Source organism: Platalea leucorodia (genome assembly GCF_965183815.1).
Source record: "Platalea leucorodia genome assembly, chromosome: 14".
Classification (NCBI taxonomy): domain Eukaryota; kingdom Metazoa; phylum Chordata; class Aves; order Pelecaniformes; family Threskiornithidae; genus Platalea; species Platalea leucorodia.
This window is the reverse complement of record NC_138836.1, coordinates 2912736-2933292: the sequence shown is the minus strand read 5'-3', so window position 1 is coordinate 2933292 and position 20557 is coordinate 2912736. Positions and strand designations below refer to the sequence as shown.

General features: G+C 42.7%; 1 protein-coding gene across 1 annotated transcript in view; it reads right to left on the bottom strand.

The window, feature by feature from the left end:
• The window catches only part of ABCC3 (ATP binding cassette subfamily C member 3), a 51147-nt gene that overhangs the window by 364 nt on the left and 30226 nt on the right, over nt 1-20557 (bottom strand). The window contains exons 11-30 of the mRNA XM_082327060.1: nt 20235-20327; nt 18678-18881; nt 17296-17442; nt 16815-16902; nt 15739-15805; nt 13957-14083; nt 13434-13610; nt 12411-12578; nt 11481-11664; nt 10448-10553; nt 9602-9755; nt 7974-8181; nt 7098-7408; nt 6166-6365; nt 5935-6061; nt 5044-5145; nt 3865-4011; nt 2761-2919; nt 2219-2385; nt 454-648 (exon numbers count right to left, since the gene is read on the bottom strand). Coding sequence (XP_082183186.1) covers nt 454-648; nt 2219-2385; nt 2761-2919; nt 3865-4011; nt 5044-5145; nt 5935-6061; nt 6166-6365; nt 7098-7408; nt 7974-8181; nt 9602-9755; nt 10448-10553; nt 11481-11664; nt 12411-12578; nt 13434-13610; nt 13957-14083; nt 15739-15805; nt 16815-16902; nt 17296-17442; nt 18678-18881; nt 20235-20327 — 3131 coding nt within the window. The remainder of the gene's footprint in view (nt 1-453; nt 649-2218; nt 2386-2760; nt 2920-3864; nt 4012-5043; nt 5146-5934; nt 6062-6165; nt 6366-7097; nt 7409-7973; nt 8182-9601; nt 9756-10447; nt 10554-11480; nt 11665-12410; nt 12579-13433; nt 13611-13956; nt 14084-15738; nt 15806-16814; nt 16903-17295; nt 17443-18677; nt 18882-20234; nt 20328-20557) is intronic.

The window sequence follows — 20557 nt, the reverse complement described above, 5'->3', positions numbered from 1 at the left end:
GTCATACTGGTAGTTCTGGAATTGAAAATATAGTACCAGAAAGCCAAGGAGATAAAAGCTCATGAAATATAGTAATATATTTTAAAGTAGTTAATACGACATGATGGTAGTGAAAAAGCATGAAGTATAGTAATATATTTTAAAGTAATTAATATGACATGATGGTAGTGAAAAAGTTACAGCAGCTGCTAGTTGAAAAAGGGTCCGTAAGCTTGCTGACAGCGCCATTAACGGAACCGGGCAGTATCTCTGGCGCAGCTCTGGTTGGGGAATATAGAACCTGTCGGGTCTGGATATTCTAGGATTATATGGCTTAAGCACCACTGCGTACATCCTACCTGACAAGAGCATCAGCGTGACTATCTAGAGCCAAACCAGACCCTTCTAAGTGCTGCCGCACACACCCAGTAACGCGGTGAGCCCCCCCGCCACGCACCATCAAAAGATTTTTACCTTGTGTAATCCATAATCGTGTTCAGCCTGTGCGCTATTGTCAGCACCGTGCAGTCTTCAAACTGCGTCCTAATTGTCATCTGGATAAGATCATCCGTCTCCAGATCGATAGCTGCTGTCGCTTCGTCTAGGATCAAGACCCTTGTCTTGCGAAGCAGGGCTCTTGCCAGGCAGACGAGCTGCCTTTGGCCGACGCTGCAAGCAGAGGCAGGGCCGTCAGAAAGGAGGCCCCACTGCCCGTAGCTCTCCGCTGCTCAGAATCACTTCTGCTAGAGCAGATTACTCCTCAGGTAAAGTTACCGAACAAACACAAAATGGTATTTAGCAAACAGCCCAGTCTGTCCGCCCTAGAGCTAATAAATACAGATGGCAGCGTTCCTCAGCCAGTTTTAGCCCATGGGCTGGCTTACTGCCGGCCCCAGTACTGCCAGGGCCACCGATGCCCCTTTCTGTCACTGCGACAGAAGCCAGGGGAACTGACGATCGCAATGCTTCTGCCCGAGTTTTCAGAAAGAGACACAGTTGCAACAACACCGAGCATACGCAAACTTTAAAAAAAAAAAAAAAGAAAAAAGAGAAGGAAAAAAGAAGAAAAAAGATCTGACACCGTTAAGTCCTTTCTATGACAAAAAAAAAAAAAAAAAAGATCTGGGCAGCCCACACCTCCTCCCCTGCCACAAGAGCACCCAGACACAGGCTCTGCCTCTCCGGCCGAGGAAGGAGCTGAGCATTCATCGCATACATCAGCTGGTTACACCACCGTTTCAGCACATCAAAGCATGGCATTTTATCATGCTCATTCACGTCTTCATGGGTCTTCCAAATAATAATGGAAAATAAACATCGCTCAAGTGTCAGTTTAGGCAGGGGACTCTTATTCAGCACAGCAGTTATATATGTTATCACGGCATTTCCCTTCCTACCCCACCATGTTTAAGGGACTGCCTGTTCCTAATACCCTGTCATCCTGCGACTTCTTTCTTTACTGGTAGGACAGGATTTTGGTTTGGGAGAAATCCTTCCCAGCAGCTGTCCTGCTTTCGGCTGGGACAGAGTTAACTTTCTTCCTAGTAGCTGGTATAGTGCTGTGTTTTGCATTTAGGATGAGAATAATGTTGATAACACACTGATGTTTAGCTGTTGCTAAGCGCTGCTTACACTAAGTCAAGGACTTTGCAGCTTCCCATGCTCTGCCCGGTGCACAAGGAGCTGGGAGGGGGCACAGCCAGGACAGCAACCCAGACTGGTCAAAGGGCTGTTCCATACCGTATGACCAGTATATAAACTGGGGGAGTTGGTGGCAGGGCAGCAATCGCTGCTTGGCAACGGGATGGGCATTGGCCAGCAGGTGGCAAGCAATTGCATTGTGCATCACTTGTTTTGTATATTCTTTTATCATTATTATTATTTTCTCTTCCTCTGCTGTCCTATTAAACCGTCTTTATCTCAGCTCATGGGTTTTACTTTTTTTTTGTCCGATTCTCTCCCCCATCCCACCGCCGGGGGAGGGCGAGCGAGCGGCTCTGTGGTGCTCAGTTGCCGACTGGGGTTAAACCACGACAGCAGCAAAGAAGAATCAGATCATTCGTGGCAGAGGCGGAACAGCAGGCAAATGTCTGAGCCTTAGTGCTTTTCTTGAAACAGGAATAGGTGGCTGAATCATTTCAGACACAACAGACTACAGTGTAAACCTGTGCTCAAGTGTTGCTCGCTGTTACAGCTGAATGAAAGCTATGTGTATGTTTCTACTCCAAGCATCCCTTACCTAAGATTTTCTCCACCTTCTGAGCATTCATAGTCCAACATGGATGGCTGACTGCTGACAAACCTCTTCAAATGGGACAGTTCAAGAGCTTTCCATATGTCTTCATCTGTATACTTATTAAATGGATCCAGGTTCATCCTCAATGTTCCAGAAAAGAGAACAGGATCCTGGATATAAAACCAACTTTCATTAGACAAGTGCTTTAGCTGTTCTAAGCACAGATATTATGAGTTACTGCTTTGAAGCCTCCATTGCGTTGCAGATAGGCCACCTCCCAGTCCCATCCGCTCTGGAAATACATTACGTTATACACACTTAAAACTCAAGTTCCAACTGTAAAGATGGTTTATCCTAAATCCTGTTTTATCAGCCAGCATCACCTTATAAGGTGGCAGGACAGGACCACTTACTGTATAAATAGTTTGATTGCTGAAACAATTTTCTGAGTGTAACAAAGCATTTTCCTCTGTGGATAAACCATTATTTATGGTTTGCTAAGCTGTTAGAGATCCTTCATTTACTGTGCTACACAGAAACCCTACCTGAGGAATAATTGTTAGCCTCGATCGAAGGTCATGGAGACCAATCTCTGAAATTTTCACACCATCGATTTTAATTTCCCCTTTTACAGCTTCCAAGATCCTAAAGAGACAGAGCGTCATGGAGGACTTCCCTGCTCCAGTTCTGCCAACAATTCCAATCTACAACAAATCGCAAGTTTAACAACAAAGCATATAGTTAAAACCAAAACAAAACCCAACAAAACCCCCCAAACAACCTCCACGATTCCTCTAAGAGGTTTGACACAAGATCTGAATCTCAGAAAGAATGTAACCACCCTTCCCTAGAAACCCGTGTCATACCCTGTAACGTACATATTGCCATTCCCGTAATTTGAATGACATTGCATATAAACATGTACCTAGGCCTAGAGCCATCCTGCGTAACTTTGGGTGATGAGCTGAAGTACCCATGTTAGGAGTCCAATCACTCAAGGACAAGAAATAAAGGCTTTCCAGAGGGCAATTCAGACTTTACGGTAAGCATGTGTATCTCCATTCCAGAAGGCAGCTGTCATCCTGTCTGCTTAGTATAAGGATAATTCTCTTCTCTTTTAATAACACCCTGTTAAGCGGAGGAGTTTCCCATGCTAATTGTTCTGTCACCAGCATGCAAACCCCAGAACTTTCTATTGAAGCATGAAGAAACGCATCTCCCAGGACAAAGACAATTTCCTAATTAAAGAAGCAAAGAATGTCACTTCCTTCCTTGCCAAAAATTTCACAGGGAAAGCCAGAGAGCGGAAAAAGCTGGAATTCCTTCTCCCATCTGCACTGCTTCAGAAAAGCATTCCCGTCACTGAATTTTTGTCACTTGCGCTGGTTCCTCCTACGTGGTGTACGGTAGCCTGTTACCAGCCTAACTTGGAAAGTCCAGACAGTCCCATGCAAGCGGTCCTACTGCTTCCACCCTGCAGGATGCTGGCACAGTGACAGCATGGTTGTCGCTGCTGGCTCCTGCAATGCCAGCTTGAGGAGGTCTCCACCACTGGGACAAGTGTGCTTGTAGACCCTGTCCTCTACTCCATGGTTGTCACTGGAGGCCCAGAGCAAAGTTCTAGCAAAGACATACTGCTGGTAACTCACCTTTTCTCCACCGTGCACTTTGAGGTTTAGACCCTTCAGCACTAGATCCAGGCCCTTCCTGTACCTCACTGAATAATTCACAAACTCCAGCTCTCCCTTGGATGGCCAGTCTTCTGGGGGACTCTTGCCCTCAATGATCCAGGGAGCCTAAGGAAAACAGAAGTCAGAAATGCCTCATATAGGTTTAAGAAAAAATAATTCAAACTCAGATACAAACATTAACATTTGTGGGTTACTAGAAATATATCTGATAAATCTCCATTATCAAATAAATTTATAAAATAAATTTATAATAATGGGGGAAAAACGTGGATTACTGATTATCTACCCATTTTGGTCTTTGTTGTGAAGTTTACAGGAAAAAAAGGCTGAGCATATAGGGCCAAATCCTCAATGGATATAAATTTACATTTTTTCCATTGACTTTAATACAACACTGCTTGTTTCATGCCAGCTCAAGCTCTGGCTTATAACATGTATCATGCACCTGGTCTAGCTTCCTTTTAGCTTCCAGATTAAATACTTGATCTCCAGAACCGTACACTGCAGCTCTCCTCAGATCCTCCATTTCCTAGTTCTTAGTCTCCCATCACATACACGGGGCTAACAAAACCCAGTGCGTCCACAGAGCAGCAGATTTCCCAGCATAGCTCCATCTGCCACCTTTAAGTCTTTGGCACCAAAAGTAGATGGTTGGATGATTTTCCTGGATCAGGCAGTACAGTGATCCTAGAGATGTTCTTCTCTCATGGGAGACGCGGACTGATTAAGCTGATTAAACAGAAATACTATTGAAAACATGTGCATAGCCTGATAATTGTACTGCAGCTGTGCTCACTAGCAGGATCACAGCATCATCCATGCAGGTAGGACTATGCATCGAACACTTCAAACCCAATGGGAGCAATATTCTGATGGTGAAACTCATCTCTGTTGTGCTATAGCCACTCACAGTAGCAGAAAATGAGATGCGAAGCACAGGCTGCATGACAGCAGTAATAATTTGGAGCTGTGACAGCATAAATTACAGTTCAGAGCGTGACATTTGTTCAGGTTAAATGATAACACTCTCAGAGCAGGAACTGTCTCTCAAGAGTCTAAAGAAAGACCATGTAAATATGTGTGCATTAAAATTTCGCCATGCTTGTTGGTGAGCATGCCGGACGCTTGGTAGCTGACCTCTGTTTCAGTTTCTGAATACTCTTTTATTCTTTCAACAGCCACAATGTTAGTTTCAAGTTCAGAAGTCATTCGGACCATCCAATTCAGAGACAAGGTCACCTTGGAGAAGACAAGGAACAAAATATCACCCACAGAGGAACAACAGATTCAATAATAACAACAAAACCAGGCACTGCTATTAAGACATGGTTTCCCATTAATATTACGAACGGAATAACGACCTTTGCATTGACATTAATACAGTTACTGGGACAAGAAGCCTACAGATAATCAGGTGTTGCCATGAAGAAGCATATGCCTCCCACGGTGATTTAACAAATGGCCCTCAAAAAAGTTGCTTGGAAGTCATTCCCCTAGTCATGGGTCTCACTGGAAAATTGCTAACAGCAATCCTGCACACTCATGGTATCTAAAAAGCTTCTGGCAAGCGTGAGGCCATCAAATCTCTTAAACTGTCCACAGCTGGTGTGAGTACAGTTTATCTCGCCTATTTATGAACCCTACTGATCTGCCTGTGATTACCTGGACACACCGATGTGCTATGCAGCAGGCATGATGCAGGACATGCTGAGCCCAGGCTGCTCAAATGACCTGTTCTTGGTGGGTGTACCTGACACTTCCTGAGCTTCCTGCATGCCGCTGCTGGGGATACTGGGGTGCAGCACAACCTCGATGCCCCAAAGTGCCCTGAAGTCCTACTGCATGTGAGCTTGCCGATGGTCTATCAACATTCAGTGCAAATCTCTACTGTTTCCAGATGTCCCACAACTCATTTTTATTATTTCCTTATTAACTTCAGCTTTAACAAGCACCTAAATTATTGCCAATATATCCATACCATCTACAAAAATGCAAACCCATCAATGAACAGAAAGCTACAGTACATACCTGTAACGCATAGGATACCGAAAGTCCTACCAAGCCAGCATTCAGGCTGTTTTTACCAATCACAGCAAAAAGGGCAGCAAAAAGGACGATACAGTTCCCCACAAATTCAACTCGAACACCCAGCCACCTGGTAAAAAGGCAGACGTAAGCAGAGTGGTAAATGGTTGCTTGGATCAGTTATGCAAACACAGGATTATCTAAGTGGAAACAAGAAGCTGTACGCCTTTTTACCTGTTTGATACTATGCCAGGATAGTAACTCTTCTGATTTTCATCCACCTTCAGATCACTCATGTCTATGAAGGACTTCACTCTTCTATAGGCTCTGATGACGCTGGCCCCTGATACCGTTTCCGAGAAGTGTGAGTAGATGGGAGATCTGCTCACAGACTCCAGACGCTTCAGCTGGCGGGAGGTAGCTACGTAGAATCGCTGCCAGTTTTTTGAGAAAATTGAAGGATACATGAAATACTTTCTCCTTTAATTAACAGTGCAGAATTTTTTAGGTTAAGGATTTAAAGGAGATTGCTACTGATGCGCTTCAACCCTCCAAAATATTCTCTATAATTAAGAAGAATTTCAAGAAAGTTATCTTTGCTTCATTTCACAACAGTGTTGGGTAACTGCAATTTCTACAGACTGTAAGCTGAATTTATCTATGTCCCTTTAAATTTAGTTAATACAGCCTAACGAAATGAATCCATTTGTAGGAGCCTCATTTTCCAAGAAAAGGAAACATGAATTTGCACCTCCATTATCAGGTCTCTATTTATGGTCTATAAAATAGCTTCATTTTGGCTCAGAAGTCAATAGAATTGATGCTTTCTATTTTCAACATTTTAACTCCTCAGTGCCTTAAAAACTTTACAATATGTCAAATAAATACATACTTCAATATACTGAAGGGCACTGCAGCTCTCTCTCTGGCAGTAGGCTTATTTGTTATTACTTAAAAGCAAAAAAAGGTTGTGCCTTTTTATTTCATGACCACATCTCACAGGACATTTCTTTTCCTGAGAGAATAAATAATATTTTGTTTACATAAACATGTAGTTACTTCAGATATTTTAATTTTCCCCCAAATTCATGTTTTTTTTCCTAAAAAGAAACACGAACAATGGAATAAGAGTCATTGCAATGGTCGTCAGATATTTTTCCAGTTACCTGAACAAAGTAGTACAGAATTGCAAGTGGAACTATAACCACAGCGAAGAGCGGAGTACTTGCTATAATTACAATCATCGTCGATAAAGAGGTGAAGAATGTTCCAAGGAACATCAAGATGGTCGGTGGGATTACTTCATCGATCACATAGATGTCCTTCGAAAAGCGGTTGATGATTCGGCCGGTTGGGGTGGTGTCGTAGAAGGACTGCGGTGTGTGAAATTTGTTCTCCAGCAGAGCAGCGTGGAGTGTCCGGGCTGCGTTGATGCCTCCCATGGCCAGGGTAAAGGAGCAGATGAGTACCATGAGGCCTACCAGGCGAAGAGAAGACGTGTTAACCAGTGAACATGATGTTCCCGATTCGCAGCTCTTCGACTCTCAGCAGTTTCTGTTGTGCTAAAAGCTTTTTTTGCTTTATTATATTCCCTGTCCACCCTTCTCTTACCACGCACGTTAGCACTATGGCATTGCGGTCACTGTTGCCTAAGGCCCAGGAACAGGTCCTGTAGGATTTCACCACGCTGTCCACATAAGACAGACACGCAACCCTCTGCTTTCCGCAAGCCTCCATGAAGTCCTAATGCCACAACTTCACCCCAGGCCTTCACTCTCTTCTGCACCTAAGTTTTCATGTTTTCTCTCCAACTTACCGCTCTCAAGCTTCCGTGTCACCTGTTCAACCCCCTCCAAGGGCTTCACAACAAAATCAAAAGTGTGGGGCTGAGCTCAGACTTTGTAGCTCCAAGTTACGTTACTTCCCTTGCTTAGGATAGGATTTGGGGGGCAATTTTGGGCCACCAGCCACTGGTGCCATGGCTTTCCCACCTAAGTCCTCTTTACTAAACATTGAGACGTCATGATTTTATCTGGTCTTACCTTGCAAGAGGCCCAAGGCAGCATAGACGCCGATTCGCATGGCTGTGTTGTGCTGAGTCCCGTTTATCACTGGCTCGTTGGTCCAGTCACTGAGCCACACATTGGCCCCAATGGCAGCAGCGTTTTGACAGCAATATAGGAAACATATCACTAAAGAAATGACAGGGCCGACAGCCTTCACGTATTGCCAGAACACCGTTAGCTTTACCTGCAAAATCACACACCAAAGCTGCTTTGTACAACGTACACAATCAGGAGTTTAGACAGAAGAAGAGAAAAAAATTCTTTGTCAGAGGAACTGCTAAGTTCAAAACTGCCCAGGCTCTAACATACCGCAGAGAACAGTTCATCTGCCTGAGCTCCACGTCAGGGCGATGACTTTCAAAACAAGTCAGAAACCTCTCTGAAATAGTCTTTTCCTCCATTTTGAGGAGCTGTATTTTATTAGTTTTGTGGGGTTTGAGTTTTTAAGACTATGTCAGAGGGGGGAAGAAAAAAAAAAAAAAAAAGAAAAGAGGCTGATCAAATAGCAGCAAAGGATGGGTAACGAGAACAGGAGCCAAGTCTTTCAGGCAAAAGCAGCAACTTGGCAGGCATATTGAGCTCAGGACTATAAATGGCCGGAGGAAAGGAAAAGTGCTGACTATGCCTCCATTCAGGTGCCTTTACAGCAGCTTAAATGAGGTACCAAATGCTAGTGCACCCCAACAGCAGCATAAACAGATGAGGCTTGTGGCAAAAAGTAAAGATGCTATCTCTAAGGTAGTGCAAAAAGGCAGAGAAGCAAGAAGCGACAGAGACTCAGGACAAAACTCAGTCTAAAAAAGCTTAAGAAGGAATAATTAGAAGAAAAGTGTTGTTGATTAGGGACTTTGAAAGCTAAAATAATCCACAGAAGCAGTTAATTACATGTCTGTGCCATGAACCATGTACATCAGACTAAACAGGACACGCTGAGCCTTCTGAAGCGGAGGGAAGGGACTTTCTTGAACAAAACCTCCCTGCTCCTACTCCATCCACTGCTCCTTTCTGTCCCTTTCTTTTACTTTCGTATTCCCATCTTCTTTTTTTCCTTCTCCTTTTTTTCCCTGTTCCCCTTTCACTCCCTGGCCCTGCTCAGGGAGAGTGCAGCCCCTTTTGTACCTATAAGCATCAAATGCTCTCGAAGATGGAGTGGCGGGTGTCACTTAGCTCAGATCCGCTGGCACAGAGCAGCCAGCTGGCGTGTCTAACCCACTGCTGCCGTTCATCAAAAGCCAGGGCTGCAGCTGGACTCAGCAGCAGCCAAACAGTTTAAAGACCAACGGTGCTGAAAGCGCCGCGATGCAGCGACAGGGCTGACAGAGCGCAGTGCTACGTGGTATCAGGTGACTGTGGCAGGAGCTGGACAGGATTTTATTTTTTTTTTCCCCTTCTTTCCCTAAGTACATAGCTCTTGCCAGGTGCAGAAAGCTCTGCCAAAATCCCAAATTTGAATGATCAGTGGCCACCAGATTAATGCGTAAAACCTGCAGTCATAATTCATACAACACATTTAACAGAACTGGATCAAATGTAAAAATAAAAATGATTTTTTCAAACGGGAAAAAAAAAAAAGTAGAAAAAGGGAGGGGGGAATCAAACCATACCGTTCCTGTTTCAGTGGTTTCAGCCTGAATAAGTTTCTCGTTAGGATTTTTTCTTGGCAGAGGAGGCTCTGCTGGCTTCTTTTCACAGACTCTTCGTTTCGTTGACATTTTGTTGGGACATTCTCCTCCCTCAGAAGATATTACACTAAGTTGCCTAGTCAAAACAAGACAGTCATTAGGAGAAAAAGGGCATATTGTGGCAGTGCTAAGGCAAGGCTGGGATGCAGCAGATTGGACTTATTCCCAGCTCTTCTGCTGAGTTCCCATGCCAGCCTCACTCACAGCTACGGGTGCCTGTACCACCCCTCTGAATGTTCAGTGATGCTGAGTGATGCCAGAAATACAGCTCCTAACAGCGGCTGTGGCAGGGCCGGGGCTCTTCGGTAAACGCCTTTAGAGGCTTCCTCACAAGACAGACATTTCAAAGCTAACCCCTGAGCTGCTCCGTTTTCACATCAACAGTAGCTGGACAGCATCTACGGGTATGGTTATGAAAACTTTTAAAGATTTCCAAGATTCCCAATGGAAAGGTGCAATGCAAAGGGTTTATTTATCATGCAACTGGTAGCAGTTTAGTGTTGTGTGGGTAAATACATACAGCGGTGTTACCTGAGAACTAGAGAGTTGCTTTAAGAAATTGGTTCAGTTCGGATTAAAAAGAGGATTGCAGGAATAGATGTTTGATCTTCTTCGCATGTCCTTTCACACTTATTTTCAAAATGACGCTAAACCAATTTATTTATAAGAGGAAACTAAAGCCCAGACTGAGCAGCAGCATGTGACTAACATCTTTCAGATGTGTTTCACCCCAGACACAGACTACAAACACATGAACCTCATGTTTACCTAAGAAACTGCTTGCGGACTTCGTTCGTCACTGGTTCATTATCTGCCAGATCAGTGTGGATGCTGAGGGTGTCTTCAGCTAGCAGGACTTCTTCCTCCTCCAGCACTGCAAGAAAGATCACACCTCAGATTTTCTGCTGAGTAAAGCAGAAAGCACCGAAAAAGGTGGCTATACAAAGCAAGAGTCATGAAAACCAATACCACAGCAGGAAAATCATAGTGCATAAACTCCCCCATCGTTTTGCTTACATCCCTTCTGTGCATCACTTCTCCTAACTAAATTGCAAAGATCCTGTGAGGCAGGTTGGCTGCCAAATGCATTTATACCACATTCCTTTAGCGCATCAGAAACGTTAAGCAATAGTGTCATAGTTGGTTCTAGCTAAATTCACTTCTAGGGCACGCTCTAGGCATGATCTTGGCATGAGGGAGTCATGTCAGGAACTACTGCAAGCCTCTGCTGTTGCTAGAAGATGTCATGCACGTTCCTCTCTGCCCATCTGGAGAGAAGCAGTGCTGCAATCAAAGAGCGTGGGAACACTATCACACAGAGGAAACATTTACCAAAATGCTTTAATCTTGTATCATTTTATCAGAATCAAACCAAGCTGAAAATTAACCCAAGATGAAAATGTCATTTGAACTTTGCTATATGAAAAAAACAACAACATATAAACAGAGAAAAAATACCAGACTCTGGGTAGCCCCTTTGATGGCAAGCCCAGTTTGTTCTTGGCTACTCCATTCTCCTGCTGAGCTTGACCTTGCTAATTGTAAAATAAATTGCCAACTTTAAAATAATTTCTAACACAAGAATTGCTTTTTTCTAGGACAAACCACATGAAATTTTGGAAGAAATTTGTGAAAACATTTATCAATAATACAGACTTGGCCATAGACATTAATTTTCATGGTAGTGCAGAAAGGCAAATGCCAGGTTGTCATGAAGAAGCAGGGGACACTTTATACAAAGAGTGTATCTGTAATCTGGTTGACAGAAAAAGATAGGTTTTAAGAAAAAGCAATACTGTACTTGTTGGTTCATCCTCTTCGATGTCTTCATCGAGTGCATAATTTCGCAGGAATTCTGCAAAGGCCTTGTTTTGTTTCAGAAGGTCTTGGTAAGATCCCATTTCAGAGATTTTGCCATCTACCAGGACAACTATATGGTCTACCTGAGGCAGGAAGCTGATGCCATGGGTCACCAGAATTCGGGTCTGGATGGGGAAAAAGAGGTAAAAAAACCACATCTCTCAGTTGTCACTGTGGGGACTAACACTACTCAGCAAGCCAAATACTACCACATTTTTGGGACAGGGAGTAAATTATCATGTCAAGGTGAAATGCCAGGGGAAATAAACTGTCCTTGTTAGCTTGGAAATATGTACCTGAACTTACTATGCTTCCTACTGCATGCTGATATAACCACAGAAGGAAGTAAACCAATGGAATTATCATTCCCCCTTTCCCTTATGCTGATTTTCTTTGCAGCCCTTCCCTTTTGAGCTCTGAGATAGTCTGAGAAGATAGTAACAGGAGTAGACGGGGAAGAAAAGAGATTGCAATTTGGTTGCCTACTGCCAAGTACCTCTGTAAAACCAGTAAGCTGTTACAGCTTCCTCCCTGCACTGCCTCCGAGTAACAACAAGCAATACTAAGCTGACAACCTTTACAAGTTTCTGCGAATGTCTTGTTTTTGGAGATCTCATAGTAGGGATTTTAAAAGACAGACCAGGTTTCTGCCTCTACATGTTCTGACTAGACCACATCACTTCTGGGCATGCCTAAGTAGCAGCTCACTGCAGAGTCTGTGCTGCGGGGAAAAGGTGCCACGTTGCCAATTAAACACAGAAATTCAGGAATGATTCAGCACTCAAGCCTCGGTGGCAAAACAGCTTTCCTGTTACCCATCAGTGTTTTTGAGTTTGTGTGCATTTTTAAGAGGATCTAAATGCCAGCTTACTTTTCCTTTAAGTACCCCATCTGGACCAATAACTTTGTCAAAGATGTGCTTTGCAACATGCGAGTCCACAGCAGACAGAGGATCATCTAATAGGTAAATGTCAGAGTTGCTGTACACTGCACGAGCGAGGCTCACGCGCTGCCTCTGGCCTCCTGAGAGGTTGATGCCCTGAAGGAAAAGAGGAGAGAACAAAACATATCACACAACTCGGTTCCAACAACAGCTATGGCTTTTTATGGCTCTCACTCAGTCAAACACACGGATGCTAAATTGAAACATGAGACGCTGAAGAGAATAACTCACTCCGAGCCAGAGACAGGAACAGAACGCCTCTAAATCTGTTTGTTCACTGCCAAGCTTCCACTCACCCAGCAATCTGGAGACGGAATAAGCCTCTTGCTTAATATGCTCCTAAAGGGAGCTGTTAAAACGCAAAACTATAAAAAGGAAGACTGTCAACCAGGATGTAAAATGCAAACATTCAAAGCAGGGCTGCAGCACCTGGAACATCTTCCACATCTCTCATCTTACATACAAATCCACATATCCACCCCACTTCACGATAGCCATCTCAAATTTAGTGGCCTATGAAAAAAGATCTTTGTTGGTAATCACAGATGTAAAAGTTTCTCATTAAAATGAGGTGTTAAGGGATGATCATATCACTTTTTCACTTGATGCACACCATATGTTACCTCCTTTTTTATCCCTACAGGAAAAGGAAGGACTTTAAGTATTCCGAACAGAGGCACCTTTACAATTGGACAGCAAATGGAGGATGCTCTGATCTTCCAGGGCTAGATGTGCAATTATGCATTACAGTACAAACACATGCTTAAAGTTAGGAACAAGTTTAAGTCCAACTGCCTTTCACAAAACTGCCGCACATGTTTCAGGGTTGATTGTAGCAGGGATGCCATTGTAAAGATCAAACCAAATCAAGTGCCAGCTTTACAGCATTCCCTCTTTAGCTAGACAGAACAGGAATTACTAAGCAGGTCTGACTCGGAAAAAAAAAATTACCTTCTCTCCTATCTCCGTCTGATCTCCTCCTGGCAGCACTTCCAGGTCAGTTTTTAATGCACAGGCCTCCAGGACTTTTTGGTATTTTTGTTCATTAGGAGCTTGGCCAAACAAAATGTTGTCTTTCAGCGTGGCATTCTGGATCCAGGCTTGTTGAGGCACATAAGCAACAGAACCCTAGAACAAGGAGGAAGAAAGGAAACCTCTGACTTTTAACAAGCAGTAATTCATGCTTACAACTCTGATTAAGATCTGCAGCACATAGGTATAGCTCCTGTTTGATATACATTCACATTATACATATATGTGTGCTAATTGCTGATGTATAGTTCATAGAATCAGGAAAGTCATTTCATATAAAACACAGCTGAACAGGTGTGGGCAAACCCAAATAAACACGCAGACAAGCTGGCACAGGAGCAAACAGAATTTCCTCTCCAGCCCCGTGTTCGTTATAAGCAATGGCAGGCATAAGCAGCACATTTCCATACCATCGTTAAATGGCATCGTAAACAATACCAACCTTCACAGCCACTTCTCCTTCCAGCTTTTCCATTTCACCCAGGAGAGCAGACACCAGAGAAGACTTCCCACAGCCAACATGGCCAACAATGGCAACCAAAGCACCACTGGGGACCAGTAGATTTATACTGTGGAGGAAACAAGCTGGAAATTAATTAAACATTAGTTTACTAAAGACATTATGGGTCTTCAAACGAGGGCTGAAATACACAGTGGCAAATCAGCCTGCCTGGATACAGTAAGCATAGCTTGGTCACTGGTCTTTTCCTCCCTTTCTTGTGTACAATCAACTGTAACCAGAACTGTAGGAGTAAATGGAAACCCAGCATTAATCTATCTTGTTAGTCGTTAAATCAGCAGGATTGGTAGCAAGCCTTCTAAGACCTTTGCTGTGTCGTATCAGTCCATCAGCGAGTCAAACAGGGCTAATGAGCATTTTGAAAGCAGACAATCTTCCAGAAGCCTTTTGGTTTTTGATTTTAAAACCAAGAGCAATTGTATAAAAGCAGTGAGTGAATACATCCCACCTAAAAATCCTCAAACCACTTTAGTACCATATTGCCAGTGCTAGTAAGTAGGGTTCACAACAACAGAAGAAACCCAAAACTTTCCCAATTAAAATCCTCTACTGTTTTCCCCACTATGTTCTTAAAGGTACTGCTTTAGGTCCTGGTTTTAAAGATGAACTGATAGGGAAATGACTGATGGACACAGTCTCTTTGCCATCAAAGTGTCTTTCACTAAACAAATCAAGCCAAACCTCTGTTTGCACAGATCCCGATGCAGAACCAGGGCTGTAATTCTTACGCAGATTCTTACCAAGCAGGTAGTTGATGTTCTGAACACTGCAAGAGCTTTTTGTTTGTTTGCTTAAAAAAAAAAAAATCATTCAAAGCAGGAAAACTCAAAAACACTACAATTTTTGTTTCATTATTCTTTCCCTCTAGCTGAGTTTTGCCTTACTGCTACTTTAGGAAGTCACTGGGTAATTTTTAGGCCCAGGTGGCTAGCAATTTGAGCTTGAGATGCATGGTTCCTTCGGAAATAAGCCCCAGAACACTGAAGTTAACCTGGCTGCAGATTTGGTTGCCTGAACCAAACTCGCTCCTTTGAATTCCAAGCCTCTTGCTTGCAGGTTACCCATGTATAACCTGTTAACATAATACACTCAGCACAGCAGCACGAGCTCCTTGGACTGAGAATTCTAAGAATACTTATCAGGTTTCTGTGATTTTGATCTGACAATAAAGCACAACATAAGGAAGTATACGCTTCCAGGGAAATTTTGTTTGTATTCATTCAAACAGGCAAATGAGCAAAACACGCACCCCGATAGTCTGGAAGTGGCCCACGTACAGCCACAGGGATGAGCCTGCCACAAGACTCTTAACAGACCACTGTTTGCACGCCCAAGTCCAAACCAAGACATCTCAACTGTCCTCCTAACCCATCAGATCAATTTGATTTGTCCAATGCTTCAGTTAAAAAAATGGCTATTTAAGAAATTTACATAGCCGTTCTGTCCTTTAATAAGTAACTATTTTATGCTAGTCGCTGTGGAGTTAAAGCCTTACAGCATTGTTCTGTAAAGCCTAAATACCATGAGGCACGAGGATTATCTTGAAGTTTTAAAGGCAGAAGAGATGCACGTATGGGATGTGTGGAAAAAACCTTCTCCAGCAGTGAGCCTGCAATTACTAGACATCTTCCAAACAGACCTCCCAGGAGCCAGAAACCAGGAAGCAGGTGGATGTTGTATTGCAGTTGCATAAAGAAATCTTACTCTTTCAAAGATGGCTTAAGCTCTTTTCCCCAGCTGAATGTCGCATTTGTTACACTGATGGCATTCCCTGTACGACAAAAACACAACAACAGACAAGGCAGGGAGTGTATTACACAGAACAGTACAGCTGAGAGACTGGCAGACAGAGGAATCTTTATTTATGGGTGTTTCACGTACACTGCAGTTCCCTTTTCTACTGGCATGGGAAGCACAGGCTCATGACTGCGGGTCACAAGACAGGCTTGTTCAGATGGAAAATAACTGATTGCAGCTTAAGCTATAGACTGTGAGCTTACAGACCTATGGAGCTGAAAAGCTGTTCTGCTTCACCCTGCCCCGGTGAGGCGGGTCCCAACATTTGCCGCTCAGAATCCCCGTGCAACTGTTAGCACAGCTTTACTTAAGAAACCACTTTCAAGCCAGCAGGAGACCACTGCATGCTGTTGACTTTGATGCACCGGATTAAATTTGCCTCTGCGCAGGTTTTTGCTTGCCACACTAGCAAGTTACAGATCTGCAGGCTTTCTTTACCTCCTGGTGGCGTGGTGTCTAACAGTAATCGCATCACAGCCACAAAGCCATCCCTCCTCCTCCTCTGGCTACGGCGTCACACACACGAGAGGTTTCAAACCACAGTATCACCAAAGTGCATTACATGAGAAAACACATTTTTGTGAGGTTTGCTCATTCGTTTTGGGATACTGTTTCCAACAGAACAAATCAAAACTGTGTATAATGTTCCTGAGCGTTTGTGCAGTGCAAAAGGTTTGAGCAGGTCTTGCTGTCCCTAGTCAGCGGATGCACTTCATTATTCAGTGCTGTTAGCACCCGATACACCGCAAACTCAGGCCCAATAACTCAGCTCAAAGCTCAAAAATATAGCCAGAAACTTTTGTGATTTCCACATAGCCTGAACAACTAACACATACTTGTCAAAGCAGCAGCTTCTTTTTTTTTTAAAACCAAGATTATTATCGTTATTTTCTTTTTGCTTTTTTTCATAGCTCAACCAGTCCAAAACAAATCCAAGATGTTTGTTGTATTGGCATAGTTTAGAAAAATACTGATGTCTTTACCTGGTGCAATCGCTTTTGTTTCCACACAATTTGGATCAAGTTCATCGTGACTCAGGAACTGCTGAATTCTCTTTAGGGAAACACTTGTCTAAGAAAAGAGCATGGTGTTATTTGATCATTCTTTTAATAGGGATTTAATGTTCTTACTACTGAAAAAGAAAGCATGCAGAATGGCTTAAGCTTTCACCCCATGGGTTTCCTGAACAGCGACTCATTCCGTCTTATGCGGAAATTCAAGCTTTTAACTGTGAAATTTCTCAGACCCAGCTGAGTTCATCTGAGTGAAGCAAAATTCACACAGACAAGCTTACTCAGAAGACGTCAGGCTTTCCAACACAGGGCAGCAGCAGAGAAAGGATATTAGAAAGAAAACCAGCTAACAGGCAGATGCAAGGGATCTCTGCAGTCCAGAAATCAAGGACATCTGCGGTTCTTTTTGTTCAAGTAGTTCAAAACAACTTATACACCAGATCCTCCTTACCTGTGCAATGTTGCTAATGACTTGTGGAAGCATATTGAGGGGAAACTTTAAGATATTAAACAAGGAGAGGGAGACAAAAGCCTTTTCTGCATCCAGGATATTCTTCTCATCCACCGAGACATATACAGCAAATGTCGTCAGTGCTACCTGAAAGCCAGAAAGTGAGTTTACTGCAAGACGTAGGTAATATTTTGACATTTTAAAAAGCAGTCAAGCCCGATAGGCATCTTTGAAATAAAAGTATCAATAACAAAATTGGGCAAATTCTCTGTTTCTGACCTTTTCAACATGCTTTAAGAATGCCAAGTCATATGAACAAGCTGATACAAAAAAGTGCACGGGGAACAACGTAACTTTCAGATTACTAATGGCTACAGCTAGTTGAACTAGGAGATTCAAGAGGTGAACTACAGAACCTGGGTAAATAAAAACAAGAAGCGGTTATCTGGCTGTGGTTTGGCTGCATTTCCAACACCACCCAACCAAATTTTCCCGTTGTAAACTGCAGGCTAAGCAAACAAGACTTACTGATCAATAGGAGAGGGAATAAAATCCCAGTTATTTGCTGGTTCCCTGTATGACAGGGACCCTCCGCTGTGGAGGGACCATCCGATGCAGTAATCCGACAGTGAGCAGGAACGGGAATGTGAATTTAAGGAAGTGCATTAACTTTAAGGAAACACGAAAGATGCAGGATCTTGAGGCCATTAAGAATATTTCTGCAGGGTTGGGCCTTTGATCCCGAGAACAGTTGGCTAGGGATATTTTTGACAAAGCACTTATCTGAATGTTTTTATTCACCAAAACCCTTTCTGCAAAAGGGATCACAGTGCAATAAAGCAGAAAATAGAGGGAAAGAGAAAATTGAGGAAAAGGCATTTCAGAATTGGCAAGGTATCACTTGGGCTTTATTTTTTTCCATTAAATCAATCTTTTTTTAGGTTGTAGAATAATTTAACAACTCCCTCTCCCACTAAAACAAGCAGAGTACTGTAACACGAAAGGTAGAAATGAGAGCTTAAGACAGACGTTGTTCTGACTGACTCAATTAAAATTTTTTTTGCTATTTTTGCTATTCACAAATATCTCTGAGGTTTCAAATTCTAGTTTCAATTTGTTACGGGAAGTACTTTGAAGTGGTTGGAAACTCTCCTGAGACAGCTATTCCCAGCTCCCACTGGCAGGCTTTATCAAGAAATACGTTAATACCGATTAACAAAAAGGCTCTAGAGAACAGGGAACTTTGCTTCAAAGCATGTGAATGATTTTTTTTAAAAGTATTTACATTTTATTCCTATGTACATTTAACAAGCAGAAAGCCTCACACTTATCCTTCAAGGATGTACTTGTACAGCTTAGGAAGTCACGCAAATTCAGTTTACCAGGAATGGTGCGCTGATCCATGCAAAGGTGGACAAGGAATTGAGATAGGCAGATTTTTTCAAAACTCGCAGCTCATTCTTTCGTATCTCCAACACTTTTTCTGAAAACGAGGGTTCCCAAGCATACAGCTTCAGCACCTTTATGCCACCCAGAATCTCATTCATTAATTTAATGCGGGAGTCTTTATGTCGCATTTGTTCCACCTGGGTTATTAGTAAATACAGGAGACAGAGTGTCACAGGAATGACTAGAAGAGAGGAGAGCTTTCAACATGTTGTCTCACAGCTGTGATGGTCCTTGGGCTATTTCTAGAGAGGATGCAAAAGGTAATTAAAGAAAGCCAGACTGTTATCAGTGAGCTTACTGTGCAAGTCTATACCTCCAAAGAAACCAGAAATCAAAGAAAAAGGCTGAAAAGCAGATTATAAAAGCTTTCCACTCATCTTTACTGTTAGGGGTTACATTTTCAAAACCACCTTAAAGAAAGATTCAGGCACATCACAAAAATACTACCCTACTTCTTCCTTTGATTTCTTCAAATTTTTTTCCTGATATGCATAGTTGTATTTCTTCGGGCATCCCTTGAAAACTGTAGTTACTTCTAGTTTATTTTTTTTCCTGTACATTAGAATACAGGGCTTCATTCAGTTACACTAAAAACAAAAAATCCCTGCCCAGCTGTATAGACAAAATGAAAAACTGCATTCACATGCACACCAAGTTATGCAGCTCTGAGCATCTTATAATGGGCAAGGGAGAAAAGGAATGTTAATACTAACATGTCAGCATCCACGAGATTTAATGGGAAGGCTCGATGTCTCTTTAAGGCACGTAATAATACCACTCTGTTACTAAGGCTGTGCTTAAATGTCATAATTTATATTCGCTTTCCAACTCTTACCTTTTTTACATCAACAGCTTGATTTTTTTTTTTTTTAAATCTTCCAAACAGCCACTGATAGGTTGCACAGCACAAGCCACTTATTAGATTTTTCTAGCACAAAGCCAGAGGGCACTATTATATTGGGTTTTTTCAGCCTTCCTTGACTAGAGACGACTAAGACTACAAAGAAAGGAACAAAGGTTCCTTTTACCTTAAGATAATAATTCAAATTTAGCCCGGCTCGGTAGCAGTGAAAGTCAACACTGGCTATTAGCATAAAAAAGAAGCTGCCAGGTTTCAGTTCCCATCTCTGAAAACAGTCATTCACAGCTTACAGAATAGCATTTATTTGCCCTTTCTGTAGACACTCCTAGAAGAAGCTACCAGGTGAAGGGATATGGAGACAAAGCAACTTCTTGCTAATCCCAGAAGCTGCTGCAGCAGTATGAAGAGCCACTGACTCAATGCCACACCTTTCCCTTAAATAGCATTCAATTCACTATGGAAAAACTATCTGAGAGGATATAGTTATTAAATATATCAGTACAATCTTACTCATAAGTAAATTGGTGCAAATGGCAGCTCATTAATGGCCAGACAACCACTGATGCCTTCATTTCTGGTAGCACAGCTGCCAATTCAGATAACATCACCTTCTCTGCTGGTACCTTACCTGGAATGTTCTGGTTTTCATTGCTATTGCAGAGTTAAATGGGATAAGTAAAACCATCACGGCAACTCCTGCCAGCACAGAAGGCCCTAAAGTCTTGATTGAAAGAAAAAAGGTAAGTTGTTGTTGTACCCAAGTGCTGCTGTTCCCTATGGTGAGCATTGAAACAACAGTAGGTTATAGAAACAGAAATGAATCTTTTACATAGACAAGTTGAACTCCCCTCAGCGAAGTGTTCTGACTCCACAGAACAACTTTGAGGAGGAGACAGAAAAATATGACAACATCCACCTCGAACTATTACTATGCTCGTATTGGCGATAGCA